This window comes from Macrotis lagotis, chromosome 7 (genome assembly GCF_037893015.1).
Source record: "Macrotis lagotis isolate mMagLag1 chromosome 7, bilby.v1.9.chrom.fasta, whole genome shotgun sequence".
In the NCBI taxonomy this organism is placed as follows: Eukaryota; Metazoa; Chordata; class Mammalia; order Peramelemorphia; family Peramelidae; genus Macrotis; species Macrotis lagotis.
This window is the reverse complement of record NC_133664.1, coordinates 106,986,935-107,002,327: the sequence shown is the minus strand read 5'-3', so window position 1 is coordinate 107,002,327 and position 15,393 is coordinate 106,986,935. Positions and strand designations below refer to the sequence as shown.

The 15,393-nt window shown below is 34.8% G+C and overlaps 1 protein-coding gene across 1 annotated transcript in view; it reads left to right on the top strand.

The window, feature by feature from the left end:
- AGK (acylglycerol kinase) overlaps positions 1 to 15,393 on the top strand; it is a 97,176-nt gene that overhangs the window by 56,818 nt on the left and 24,965 nt on the right. Inside the window, exons 7-9 of the mRNA XM_074193543.1 lie at positions 2,980 to 3,012; positions 4,773 to 4,867; positions 9,541 to 9,610. Of these exons, the coding sequence (XP_074049644.1) occupies positions 2,980 to 3,012; positions 4,773 to 4,867; positions 9,541 to 9,610 (198 nt within the window). The remainder of the gene's footprint in view (positions 1 to 2,979; positions 3,013 to 4,772; positions 4,868 to 9,540; positions 9,611 to 15,393) is intronic.

The window sequence follows — 15,393 nt, the reverse complement described above, 5'->3', positions numbered from 1 at the left end:
CTATTCCTTGCAAAAAAAGAAGAGGAAGAAGAATATCAAATTATCAGTATCAAAAATGAAAAGGGTAAACTAACTACCAATGAGAAGAAAATTAAAAAGATAATTTGGAGCTGTGTGCCAATAAATTTGACAGCCTGAGTGAAATGACAGCCAATAAATTTGACAGCCTGCGTGAATATTTACAAAAATATACCCAGATTAACAGAATAGGAAATAAAATACTGAAATAATCCTATTTCAGAAAAAAGAAGTTGAAGCAACCATCAATAAGCTCCCTGAGGGAAAAAATCTCCAGATCCAGATGAATTTACAGATATTTAAGGAACAATTAATTCCAATTCTACACAAATTATTTTTGAAAATATGAGGTTATTTTGCCAGATTTGTTTTGTGATACCAATTTAGGAAGAGCCAAAACAGACAAAATTATAGACCAATGTCCCTAATGAATATTGATGCAAAAATCTTAAATAAAATTTTAGCAAACAGATTACAGCAAATTATTACTTAGATAATATACCATGATTAGATAGGATTTATACGAGATAGACAGGAATGGGTTCAATATTAGGAAAACACTCAACATAATATCAGTAACAAAACAACAGAAATATGACTACCTTAATAGTTGATGAAAAACCCTTTTTCAAAAAACTATTCATTCCTATTTTTAAAAAAGGGGAATATCAGAATAAATGGAGTTTTCCTTAAAATAATAAAGTCTTATCTAAAATTATCAAAAACATATGTAATGGGGATAAATTTGGAATATTTCCAATAAAATCAGTGGTGAAACAAGAATGTCCATTATCACCATTATGCAATATGGTATTAGAAGTGTTAGCATTAGCAATTGATATTGGCAGTAAGGAAGGAAAACTTTCACTCTTTGTAGATGAAGTCTTGGTTTACTTAGAGAACCTTAGAAAATCAACTAAAAAACTACTTGAAACAATTAATGCCAGAAAAGTAGCAGAACATGAAATAAACTCATATAAATCATCAACATTTCTTTATATGAACAACACAAGGGCCATGGGCAAGAGGTAGAAAGTGAACTTTCATTTAAAGTAACTGTAGACAACATAAAATACTTGGAAATCTACCTCCCAATATAAATCCGGAAACTATTTGAGCACAATTACAAAATACTTTTCACACAAAAAAAGTTAGATCTAAACAATTGGAAAACATCAATACTCGACTAGACTGAACTAATATAATAAAAATTACAGTTCTACCCAAATTAAATTACTTATTCAATGCCAGACCCATCAAACTACCAAAAATCTATTTTAGAAAGCTAGAAAAATTAGTAACAAAACTCATCTGGAACAACAAAAGTCAAGAATGTCAAGTGAATTTATGAAAAAAATGCCAAGGAAGATTGCCTAGTTGTACCAGATTTAATTCTATACTATCAAGCGGCAGTTATCAAAACTGTTTCTTACTGGTTAAGTATTAGAGCAGTAGACCAGGGGGATTAGAATAGGTACAAAAGGTACTGTAAATGACTATATTAATCTGTTATTTGACAAAAACTGCTGGGGAAAACTGGAAAACAGTAAAACAAAAACTAGGCATAGATCCTTATCTCACACCCTAAACCAAAATAAGGTCAAAATAGGTACAGGATTTAGATATAAAGGGTGATTCCAAAGATCTCATGGATCTGTGGGAAAGGGCAAAATTATGATCAAACAAGAAATAGAGAATAATGTAAATTGCAAAATGAATGATTTTAACTATATTAAATTAAAAAAGATTTTGCACTAATAAAACCAATGTAGCCCAGTCTGAAGGAAAATAAAGCTGGTAAATAATTTCCCAACTAGGGGTTCTGATAAAGGTCTCATTTGTAAAATATATAGAAAATTGTATCAAATTTCTGAGGTTACAAGTCATTCCCCAGTTAATAAATGGCCAAAGGGTATGAACAGGCAGTTATCAAATGAAGAAATTAAAGCTGTATATAATCTTATGAAAAACAAACTTCAAATCATTATTGATTAGAAAATTGCAAATGAAAACTATGATACTACCTCTCACCTATCAGATTGGCTAAGATGAGAAAATGATCTAAGATAGAGAGGGTATGGGAAGATTGGAACATTGATGTACTGTTACGGAGTTGTGAACTAATCCAGCCATTCTGGAGAGCAATATGGAAATATGCCCAAAGAGCACTGAAACTGATCATCCCCTTTGATCTAGCAATATCAATAATAGACATATCCAAAAGAAATAATAAAAAATGGAAAAAGTCCCACATGTTCCAAAATATTCATAAGCAATCCTTTTTGTAGTGGCAAAGAATTGGAACTTAAGATGCCCATCAATTTGGAATGACTGAACAACTTGCCATATACCAATGCTATGGGGTACTTTTGTTCTGAAAGAAACAATGAATGATCAAATTTAGAGAAAAATGGAAAAGATTACATAAATTGAGGCTGAGTGAAGGGAGCAGAACCAAGAGAATATTGAGCATGCTAACAACAGCATTGTGAATTGATCAACTCTGATGATTCAGCTCCTCTCAGCAGTTCAAAGAGCTAGGACAAACCTGAGAAAGCTGTTACAGACAATGCCATCTGCATCCAGAAGGGAAAAAGCAACAACAACAAAAAAGCACAGAATTTGATGGATACTATTTAAGTTTTAAAAACTTCTCTTATGTTTTTCCTGCCTTTCCCATAATTTTTATTTCTTTTCCTTTGATCCTAATTCCTCATATACAATAATATATGGGTATGCTAAACATGGGTGTACATGTACAACTTTTACTAGACTGTTCACTCCAGGGTGGGGTTTAGAGGGATGGGGCAAGGGAGAGTGGTGAAGAAAAGTGTAACTTATGAATATGCAGGTGGGTGAATGTTGAAAGATTTTCATGATATATAAGTTGGAAAAAAAAATATCAAAAATAAATGAAATGAATGGAAAACAAAACTTAAAATCTCTTACATTTCTTTGTAGGTTGTTACAGGACTTCTTCGAAGAGTAGATGAGGTAAGCCTTTAGAACTAATAGGCTCTGAATTTTGAATTCTACTCCTTCCTTTCTTATTATTTCCTTTCCCTCTGTCTTCTATCCAGTTTATTGAAAGAGCTTCCTTGAATATACTTCCTTGATTTCGGGGAGGAAAAGTACCCGGGAAGTATTGAGTCCTCTATAACAAGGCATCTTCATTAACTATCTAGGGCTAGCTTGTACCCATTTTTGCCTTACCTCATAAACTTTCTTCCCCTCCAGCAGAGAATCTTTTCTACCAAAACAATCTTCGGGATATTTCTGTGTCCATCATTTCCATGGTATTTGATGTATTTTGGTGCCCTAGCCACCTTCCTTTCCCATTTCTAATCACATCAATTACAAAACCAGAGGAACCTGAAGATTTGTTTTTATCTTCCTGAAGAAAATTAAAACCCTTTCTAAGTGGTGTGGTAGGGGTGAAAAATAGAAGTGCAAAAAGTGTCATGAAATTTATCAGCCTGGGTTCCTAGACAGCCCAGGGAGAATCTTCCTTATGAAACTTGAAGTCCAAATTGAAAGGGAAATAAATGGATTAAGGGAGATGGCCTTTTGTTGTTAGTAACACTCCCTTCCTAATATATAAATTTGGTCTGTATAGTTTTTTTCAACCCTGTTAGAGTACACATCCAATAAGCAGCATTCTTTAGCATTTAACTGGACCAGTGATAAACTGATTACTAGGAGTAATGGGAAGGTCGATTGTTTGTTAATTACTTAACTAGGCTGTTAGTGCAACTTTCTGGAACGTACCTTCTGGTTATATAATATATTTCTAAAATGGTATTTTCTGTCTTATGAAAAACCAGCTTAATTTTTTTTGTAGGTTTAATTGAACTGAGTCACACACATTAGATCCTCTGGATTTCCTTGGTCTAGAGTTTTTGACCCAAAGACAATTCATGAGGAATGCATATTGTTTTAATATATCAGAGTACAGTAGTGCAGGCTGCAGAGTTGTGTAAATTTATTACTTGAAATCATCTTGCTGTAGCATATTGTCATTGTGACTGGTTTATAACATTGGACTCTTCATGACAGAAGAGGAAAAATGATTTTTAAAAAAAAAATTTTATCCAAATAGGACAGTTATGGATCATAGAGGGCAGAACTGTACCTCTGTATAGTACAACCCTTCATTTTGCAGACAATGAAGTTGAAACTCCAGTAAATAAAAGTGACCTGCATAGTATCACCTTGTAAAGGAATTTGAAGCCAACTCCTCTAAATCTAAATTCAGTATGCTTTTCATTATGCTACTGCCTCCCTCTGTCATATTTTATTCTGTTTTGAATGATAAAGCAAGTCTATCTTGATAATTAAATATTTTAAATAAAATAATAATTTAAATGTAAAATATTTATTAAATAAAAAATTAAATCTGATTTAATTTTAATCAAATCTGAGTGTTTGAATTTTCTATTCAACATTTGCAAATTGGGAGGAGGTGATACCTGATGGATTCTATCCCTCTGTTTCTTGTTAGTTTATTTACATCAGTATATATGATCATGGCCCTATTCATTTCACAAAACTCTTTTCTAATTTGTTGGCACTAGTGGGTTTTACAGAGTTTTTCTGCCAAATTCTAAGACATTATTCATTGATTTCCTGGTAGTGACACTTGAGTGCTGTTCCAAAAATGGAGATTGTCCTATCATACCTAACACAGCTATGGTCTTGTCTTAACCTAATTTTTTACCCAATCTTTCCTTTCTTTTTTCTTCTCACCTCTCCAGGTTACCTTCAGCAAGATTCCCATAGGATTTATCCCACTGGGACAAACCTGCAGTTTGAGCCATACACTATTTCCTGAAAGTGGAAACAAAGTCCAGTAGGTTGTAAATGTGGGAATTTTAACATTAATGAATGTGAGGGAATAGAAGGAAAATTCTACCTGTATGATGTAACTTGTGTCAAAGTGTTGTTGACTTGTAATCATACATCAAAGATATAGAAACAATAATTATGTAAAAGAAAATGATATGATGATTCTGGGTTTATCACTAAGGCATTTCTCAGGAGAAATTAGATCCCCTGAAACATACATTTTTAAGTAAAAAAGAAAAATATTAATAAACAATATTCACTTAAAATTAGTCAATATATTGCCAGTTGGAGGGCACACACAGGTTCTTTAATTTGTATACACAGCATGGAGAACTTGATTTCTGTGAATTATTTAATACTTTAAACATTTCTTTGGACAAAGAGAAAAAGTTACCTACAAAAATCTGGCTATTTTAAAAAGTTCATTTATAAAAATTAAAAAAAACTAGTCTAAAAAAAGTCAACAATAAATGCAAAATAAGTAAAAAAGAGGATATACTTAAAATTAGAGAAATTGGTAAAGTAGAAACCAAAAAGACAATAGAAATTATAAGGAAAACTAAAAGTTTTAATTCACAGGGAAGGAGATAGATGTTAATTAAAATAGTTGCAAATATCCTGGTAGGCTTTTGGGTTCATAATTATCAAGAAAGGGGATATTGTGGTAGAGGGAGTTCTTAAAGCCAGAGATAGGACTGAATGCTTGAGTAAATGACCTGTCAAGCAGTGTATGGTGGTGATGCTTCTGGTGCCTCATCAGAACTTGGAATTGACATTATTTGCTTTGCTTTGTTTTTAGTGGCAACAATAATGATTTATCTTTCTAGGTACCATTGTCAAAAATAGTGTACTCTTGTGATTAAGATTTGACTCAGGCACATTGAGAGTAGCCATTACTTAAATCAAACCTTATTCTTTGGTCTCATTAGTATAACCCTATCAACAAATGAATTTACAACTTAATGTTCCCTTTTAGAGTTAACTTCAATAGGCCAGCTTGGTATGTTCAATAGAGACAAATGCATTTCTGCCCTAATATATGTTAATCACAAACATAATTTTTTAAATAATTTTTCATCAAATAAAGAGAATTAGAGTCAAAGTCAAGAGGTTCCTCTGTTTCTCTTCTGTTTTCTCTTCTAGCCCCTCAAAAAAAAATGTTTTGTAAACCTAAAATGGTGCTATAGTGCATCTGTGTTTAATTTCAGAGCTGCTTTCTATTTTTCAGACTCTTTAGTTTATTTTAATGGTTGCAAAGTACTAAGCTATTTATTGCTTCTCATTGTATTTAAGCATTCTACCCTGTAAGTGCTTTCAGCCATACAGTACCTCAGATATTTGGCAGGTAAACAAACTCAAATCACATCCAACTCTCCTAGAGATTTGGCCCTTAATAAAACAGGTAGCCTTCCGCTTCTCTCCAGCCACCCTGAAACCAGGGATTGATGCAAAAGATCAGTTAAATTAGCTGTACTTTTTCTTTTCAGCTAAGATTTTCAGACAGATGAAAAATATTGAAATGATGAGTTTTATTTACCTGGCATAAGCTTTTTGTGGTTTGGGTCTTGATTGCTTTTGAGAGCTTCTCTTTTCTTCCTTTCAGTATTGATCAGTTGACCTGCTTTAGCCAACATTTCCTTGCTATATAATTTAAGAAAACTGGAGGCAGAATCTTTGCCTTGGAGGGGAAAATTGTCTTTGGAACTTTATACTTATCCATATCCTTTGTCTATTTTCTTATCCTCATTCTATATAGCCTGAGGTTACTTTTTCTCAGGCTAAAGGACAAACTTCAGTTTTTAGGTTTGCTTATCCCATAATTAAAATATTACTGTTCCTTTTGCTACCTTTTAAAATTTAATTTAATTTAATTTAATTTGTAAGCATACCCCAAGGCTCTTGTGTAATGAAATCAGCAAGCCCAGGTTCAGAATTTTTGCAGCCCCTGGTAATATGGCAAGTGCCTGAGGCCATCCAAAAAGAACAAGATATTGCTTTTTTTGCACTGCTGTCAAGATTTGTTATATATAATTACCTTAGAGAAAAGAGAACCTTGAATGTCAGAGTTGTTCAGGTAAATGAGCTGAGGATCCTATTATAAAAATCCATTCTGGTATTAATACTAAAGTGTGGTGATATGCTGAAGTGTTACTTTTCAGTGCTTTGGACAGTTGCTGACCAATGACACTAAGGCCACAAAGTTGACTGACTTCTGCTCTTCACTTTACAAAGCAATTTAGAAATGACAGGCTTGAGTCTTTAAAGACACAGTATTCTACATTAAGTAAAGATCATTTTTTTAATCAAAAACTACTAAGCACTTAAATTACAGTAGTATTCCTAGGGTTTTGCTTAAGGTAAATGAAATTTTTTTTTAGAACCTACAGTATTTTTAGTAAGTTTCTTTTTGAGATAAACAATTAAAGTAACTATACAATTTCCCCTTTCCTCAAGTGACCAATCTCAGACTTTAAACTGCTAAGTGCTCTATTTTCAAAAGATGAGTAATTCAGACTCTTGAAAATAGAAGAGGAAGTGAGGTTGAGTGGACTCCAGACTGCTTTCTCCTTTTTCTATTTCTGGAGACAAGCTACAAGTAGCCCCTACACAGATTGGATAACTGGGGCATAAGAAACCTACATTCATATGTTATCTTGATGCCTAATAACTGTATGGCCCTGGGGAAATCATTCCTTCAAGCATGTTTCCTCACTTGCCTCATCATTATCCGACACCTATTATACTTACCACATGGTGTTGGCATGAAGAGTAATAATAATGTACACAAACACCTTACTGTAAATATCTACCTTGATACTTGTGCCTTGAAGGTAAGGAGCTATTATCAACTATTACTTGGAAGATTTATTTAGCTTACAAATATCAAGAGAAGAAGTGACTTCTCTCTTAAATTTTAACTTGGCTATTTGAGAATTCAGATTTTATCTTAATTAACTGCTCAAATTTGTATGTTTTTGAGGCTTTTTCTTAACCCTCATTCTCTTCACCTCCATGATAATATTATTCTACCTAGGTTTTCAGGACACTGCTCTCTCCTGATTTTTCTCCTGACTGCTCCTTCTCTCTTATTGATCCAGACCACACCTCTAATCTTAGGTGTTCCTTAGGATTCTATCTGAGGCCCTCTTCTCTCTTCCCTGTAGACTATTTCACTTGTTGATCTCATCACCCTCTTTGTACTTCATTATTACTTTCATGTTGATCATTTTCAAATCTATCATGTTGACAAATCTCAAATCTTGCCCTAACCTGTTAACCTTCAATTTCACTTCTCCCATTGCCTTTCAGACATTTTGAACTAGATATCCAGTAGACATCTTAAACTCAACATGACTGGAGGACTAGACAACTAAACAACCACACAGTCCCCTCTCCACTAGAATTCTTTTTTTTTTAGGGTTTTTTTTTTTACAAGGCAAATGGGGTTAAGTGGCTTGCCCAAGGCCACACAGCTAGGTCATTATTAAGTGTCTGAGACCAGATTTGAACCCAGGTACTCCTGACTCCAGGGCCGGTGCTTTATCCACTGCGCCACCTAGCCGCCCCTCCACTAGAATTCTTAAATGAAGGCTGCTTATTTATTTTTCTTGCCTGTAGCTTGTAAGGTGATTTTTAGCATATATTCCAAGCTCATATGCACCTGAAATGGTGATAGCCTCTAAGGGAAGGTATAAATGAGATCTGTGGTACAAAATATTTAAAGATTCTGTATTTAATGTTCTGTAACACTTAAAGTGATGTTTTTGTTTAGTGGCTTGGATGTCTCAGCAAAGAACTGAAGTTGCTATTGTAATATTTTTGACTTTATTCTTGAATTGTTAATTATTACTAAAAATTCAATAGGCCATAGTTTGATATTTTTGTCCATATCAGGCTTTTCTGTTATATATGTATCTGGTATCAGACCTCACATATAGCCTGTCCCAAAAGTTTTAATGCTGTTGGCTATTTAATTAAGCTAATTTAATAGTTTTCTTCTTCTTTTTTTTTTTGCAAGGCAATAGGGTTAAGTACCTTGCCCAAGGCCACACAGTAGGTAATTATTAATTGTCTGAAGTTGGATTTGAACCCAGGTACTCCTGACTCCAGGGCCGGTGCTTTATCCACTGTGCCACGTAGCCAAACTAGTTTTCTTAATAGTAGCTTAAGCTAGTGTTAAAAAATTCACTAATACTTTTGGGACATACACAGGAAAGAGTTCTTTCTTTTCATGTTTAAATAATAGGAGGAATGTCTGATCTTTATTATTCTTTAATATCTTTTATCCTACTGTTCATCACCAACATACTAGATAGACTTCATCACCAACATACTAGATAGACTTCTAAGTGTCTTCTGTGTGTCAGGGGATAGAGAACTGTACACACAATTAGGAAACTCCAGTTCAGAACCTTAGCTTTCACACCCGTAAAAGGGATTTCTGGAGGTGGCTAGGTGGCGCAGTGGATAAAACACCGGCCCTGGAGTCAGGAGTACCTGGGTTCAAATCTGGTCTCAGACACTTAATAATGACCTAGCTGTGTGGCCTTGGGCAAGCCACTTAACCCCATTTGCCTTGCAAAAACCTAAAAAAAAAATATTTCTGTAGCCTCTTCATCACAAAGTTAATGAAAAGAAAATATTTATGTGAATTATGTCCACCTGATTGTCTTTTAGGCACATTACAGATGCTACACTGGCCATTGTGAGAGGAGAAACTATTCCACTTGATGTACTACAGATCAAGGTAAGCAAAGCCTTTGAATTTCTGCTGAGAATTTACTTGGTTTCTTTACAGGTTTCTTTCTGGGTTTCTTTTCCATCAGTGAAGTTCCCTTTTAAAAAATTAGTGTTGTGGGCAGCTAGGTGGCATAGTGGATAAAGCACCGGCCCTGGAGTCAGGAGTACCTTGGGTTCAAATCCGGTCTCAGACACTTAAGAATTACCTAGCTGTGTGGCCTTGGGCAAGCCACTTAACCCTGTTTGCCTTACAAAAATCTAAAAAAAAAAAAAAAAAATTAGTGTCAGGGATGGCTAGGTGTCATAGTGTCTAGAGCACCAGCCCTGGAGTCAGGAGGTTCAAATCCGGCTTCAGACACTTAATCACTTAATAATTACCTAGTTGTATGAACTTGGGCAAATCACTTAACTCCATTGCCTTGGCAAAAAAAAAAAATTAGTGTCAAGAGGGTCTAAAATCCATTGCTTTGTTCTTAGTTGTTATATTCTTATAGGGCATTAGGAGGTGCAGTGGGATAGACCCCCTGGCCTTGGAGTCAAGACTCTTACTAGTTGTGTATCCTTGGACAACTCACTTAACCCCAATTGTCTCATATCCAGGACCATCTCCAGATGACTCAGGAGGAAAAAAGTGAGTCTGGTGACTTAGCTCAGCCTCCCCTCACTCAGATCCTGTTCAAGTACTTGTCACAGCATCACCTCTCTGATGTCATGGTCTTCTTCGAGAACTAAGGATAAACATCAACATACAATTATTTTGATATTTGGAGCTGACTGTTCACAATTGAAGATGAACATTTATTTTTGCATATGAAAAAGGAGTGCTCTTTACTGAATTGTAATAGCTTTTAAAATCTATTCCAAGGTGATGGATTAGATTAAAACATACTTTAAAAATGCTTCTAGTTATAAGTGAAGTTAGAATCTGCTTTCAGAAGTTTCATTTGGCTCTTTTATTTTTCCTGCTCGAGATAGTGGTACAAATATTTTTTTCTCCTTTTCTGACCATACCTGTCATCTCAGCACTTTCATTTTTGTTTCAAGTGTTCCTCTTTTGCAAGTTGATTCAGCCATTGTTGATTTATAACTACTCTTTATACTGGTATGATCAAGGAAATGAACAATATCTACAAGTCATTTCTTAGATCCTCAGAAAATATGGCATTCCAGACTTCTTTGGTTTCTTTTGCATGCAGCTAAAATAAATTTGGCCTGGCTTCCAGGACCAATTGCTTTATAGGATTAGGAAAATAAATTATTTCACTGCTATTACTCTCTCTACCTGCAGTCTCCTCCCTGTGCCACCCCCCTCCCCACAACATAACTATATCCATATAGTTCTATTCGAATTATAATTAGGTATGTAGTTAAGAATTCTCTGGAAGATATTACAGTTGAATAAAAGACATTTTTGTCCCCAAAAGGTCAATAGTATGGTGTTTAATATGAGTAGAATCCTTGCTAGGTAACACAATGAATAGAACAGGGACCTAGAGTCAGGAAGACCTGAGTTCAAATGCTGCCTCAGACACCTGCTTTAGATTCTCTCTGTAAAATGGGGATAATAATAGCTTCTATTTTCCAGGGTTGTTGTGAGGAGCTAATAAGCCAATATTTGTACATTGTTTTGCAAATGTATAAGGCACGGTATAAATATTAGTCAACACATCAATATCATCACTAATATTATTTATTATTATAACTGAAATGTTCATTGAACCATCATTGGTTCTTTTCTTTCTAATGTCTCATTTAAAGACTTTCAGGTTAGGTCCACATAGAACATTTTTTGTCTTATTTCCATAACCTCTTAGTGTAAATGAATGAATGGCATGAAGGCTAAAATGAGAGGACCATCATTACCTACCCTGCCTTCCTTTCTTCCTCACCAGTTCTTGTCCTGTTTCTGAAGGGGGGGGTGACCTGAATGAGACTATAGTCCTCCGTTGTGGTACATTTCTTAATAGTCAGTGGTTAATTTGTCTTTTAATTTTGAGCTCCTGACAAATAGATCAGTGTTCCTTCTAAGATCAGAAGATGATTTCTGTTTACATGCCCAAACACTGCTTAGCTCAGTTATATTTTTCATTAACTCTTCAAGAAATTCACTTACAGAGTTATAATCAGCAGATGAAGTTTGTTGTTTTTTTTTCAGTTTTTTCACTTGTGTATGACTCTTTGTGACCCCATTTGGGGTTTTTCTTGACAAGGATATTGGAGTAGTTTGCTACTTTCTTCTCCAGTTCATTTTGTAGATGAGGAAACTGAAGCAAACAGGGTTAAGTAACTTGCCCCAGGGTTAAGTAACAGCTAGTGAAGGTCTGAGGTCAAATTTGAACTCAGGTCTTCCTAACCCTGGGCTCAGTGCTCTGTTCACTGAACCACCTAATTTCTCCACAACAGGTGAAGAATACCTATTCGATTCATTTAAATTCTTTGAAGGTGAAAGTCTGCCCTTGTTGGACCCTCCAGGTGCCCTGAAGGATTATAAAGATGATTAAGATGTGATTCATGCTCATAAAAAATTTTCAAACTTAAAGGGAGTAAAACAAATACTATATCCAGTTTTCCTTACTACTTGAAAGATTTTTCCAGGGGAATAGCTGTGAGTCAGTATCATTCTCTCATTTCTTAATCCAGGGTTAAGTCCTATAAGACCAATTACATTAAGAATTAAATCTTCCTGGATATCCTCTACTTCAGCCCCTGGTTCCCACTTAACTATTTAGAAAGCTCATCTTCTCCAAGTCAAAAATGTATTAATCTTCAAGAAAGTAATTCTCCAATTGCAGATCCCACATGTGTCTTCTCACCTCCCTGCTTTAGTCAACATTTCATTCCCCTTTTTTAAATTTTTCAATAATCTTATATTGAAAAATGTTTGGCTTCATTAACAAAAATGGAATGAAGGCAATTGGAGAAATTTGGACATGATCTCTTCTTGATTTCTCCTTTATCAAAGAGTAGTTGTATTGATGTTCCCCCATATAAAATATTCACCTGTGGATTAGCAAATCATATCTCCAAATGACATTCATTTACTTTTAAATAGTCACTATCATGAGTTTTCCTCTGTTTTCTTTTTCTTAATTTTTTTTTGAATTTTACAATTTCCCCCCATTTTGCTCCCCCCCACACCCTCACAGAAGGCAGTCTGATAGTCTTTACATTGCTTTCATGCTATACGTTGATCAAAATTGAATCTTGAGAGAGAAATCATATCCTTAAGGAAAAAATATGAAATAGCAAAATTACACAATAAGATACCTTTTTTAAAAAATTTAAATTAAAGGTAATGGTCTTTGGTCTTTGTTTAAACTCCACAACTCTTTCTTTGGATATAGATGGAATTTCTCCATCGCAGATACCCCAAAATTGTGCTTGATTGTTGCACTGATGGAATGAGCAAGTCCATTAAGGTTGATGATCACCCCCCATGTTGCTGTTAGGGTGTACAATGTTCTTCTGGTTCTGCTCATCTCACTCAGCATCAGTTCATGCAAACTCTTTCAGACTTCTCTGAATTCCCAATTGTACTGGGTTCTAATTGAACAATAGTGTTCCATAACATACTTATACCACAATTTGTTCAGTCATTCCCCAATTAGTGGACAAAGAATCTTCCTCTTAACCCAGTACCTGCCACTGTTTTTCCTCCCATAGCCCGTGACTGCCTTCTTACTACTTGACCTGCCCAGAAGAGACTCAGTCTTTCATTCTTATTTATGCTTTAGAATACACCTCCACCATTTCATCCCTCAAGGATCAGGACCTTCCTGGGACAATAAAGGAATGTTTTTAAATAGTCTTCCTCAGTATATAGATCTGACACTGTATAGCATATACACATTTCACCTGCTCATCTGATATTCATTACTCTTCCCCTCATTTAGTCTGTGTATTTCCTATGGAACATTCTGAAGCCAAATCATGTGCATTTTCCCTTCACAGTGTTTAACACCCGATTCTCTGAACTATGGCCCTAGACATTTGGTTGGGTCTTTTGGCATCCCCCATCCAGACCATCCTCCTCTATTCAGCTATGGAAGATATGTCTGACTATGACTCCTGTCCCACCTATCCTCACCTCCAGATCCAAAGAGACCCTTCTCTTCCTGGTTTCAGAGTCCTTCATGACTCAGTCCTTCTTTCCTACCACAGGCCTTACCGTGTATTCTCTGTCATGTGTTCTTGACTCGCCATCACTGACTCTCCTCTTACCTGAATTCTATCAACTCATCTCCACCTCCTGGTGTCCACAGTTCTTTCGTGTTCAAGTTAAAAATCCCTAAAAAGAAGCCCTTTCAGTTCCCCATGATGTTAGTGTTTTTCTTCTATCAATTGTCTCCAGTGTATCCTGTTGAAATCCTCTTTACATCTACTTTCCTGTTTTCTTCATTAAACCCTGAGTTCCTGGAGAGGCTGAGCCATCCTTTATATTCTTTTGTGCAGCAAGTCCTTATTACAGTGATTGTCACATAATTAGGCTGCTGTTTCTGGCATTTCTTTTTCTACCTGTATAATGGGTTCATTGTACTTAGTTAAAGACACTTATCCCAGAATGGAGTCCTTTGGAAGCAAGCCTAGAATAGAGGAAAATTTGACTCCAGACCCAGAAACCAGACCTTTACACACAAAAACCTTTTGTGTTGACAGATTGGGACCAAATGCTACCTTTCTTCATAAGGTAAATGGAGGACCTAGATTTCCTTAATGTTGAGTTGGATGCCTTTATAACTTGGTTATTTAATTTCTTAAGATTTTCTTCAGAAAATGCAGTTGATGAGAATGTTTTCTCTTGCTAAAAATTTTACATTTTTTCCTTCATTATTTCACACTGGCCGTTTGTTTCATTAACCACAGTTGGCATCTACTCCATTGATATAGCTCAAAACTCCTTACAAGCCTTAGGAGATGAGATGCTATGGCCAAAAAAGCCTCACTGGATGATGAGCTCGTTTGGTCTTCAAATAGTAGCTACACTGTCCATCCCCAGATCTAGACACTTATTTTAGAGTAATCAAACACTTCTGTGATTTAAATTTCACTATCTTAGCCTTGAAGAACCCAGAGTCATGAATTTCACACCATAAGGCATTAAATAAGCCTTTGGTCAAAGATTACTATCAAAATTCATATAATATTTTCCTTTTCTCCCCAATAATTTTAATGTGGCCTATATTTTATTCTATTTTGGTGGTTTTTTTGATCAGTAACCTTTAAAAAAAATTAATTTGACCCTCTCACTTTAATTGATTTAAAAAAAATAAAGCTCTCTATAAATACTTAGTCCAGCAAAACACATTCCTATATAATAGCTATATCTAAAAATAGCTTTTAATCTCATTGCCAGGAGATGAGTGGTGTATTTCAGATTTCTTTTTTTTTGGACTCAGAGTTTTAAACATCAGAGTTTTAAAATCTTTCAAAGTTGGATTTGTGTTTTTTTACACTGTTGTCATTGTATAAATTATTCAGTTTCCACTTGCTTGCAATCAATTCATTTAGATCTTTGCAGATTCCTCTGAATTTGTCTTTCACCATTTCTTATGGCACAATAGTATTCTATTTTTTGTACCATATTTTTTTAGACATTCCCCAATAGGATATGCCTTTTAGGTTCCAGTTTTTATATTTTTAATAAAATACCCAAAAACAAAGAGTGAAAAGTAGCCTGAAAACTACTTGTGGCATAAATAAGAACGATTCTCCTGTAGCCTTGGACTAATCTATATTCTTTCTATAGAATTTAGTCCATATCATTATCTTTGATTACTGAATATTTCTATA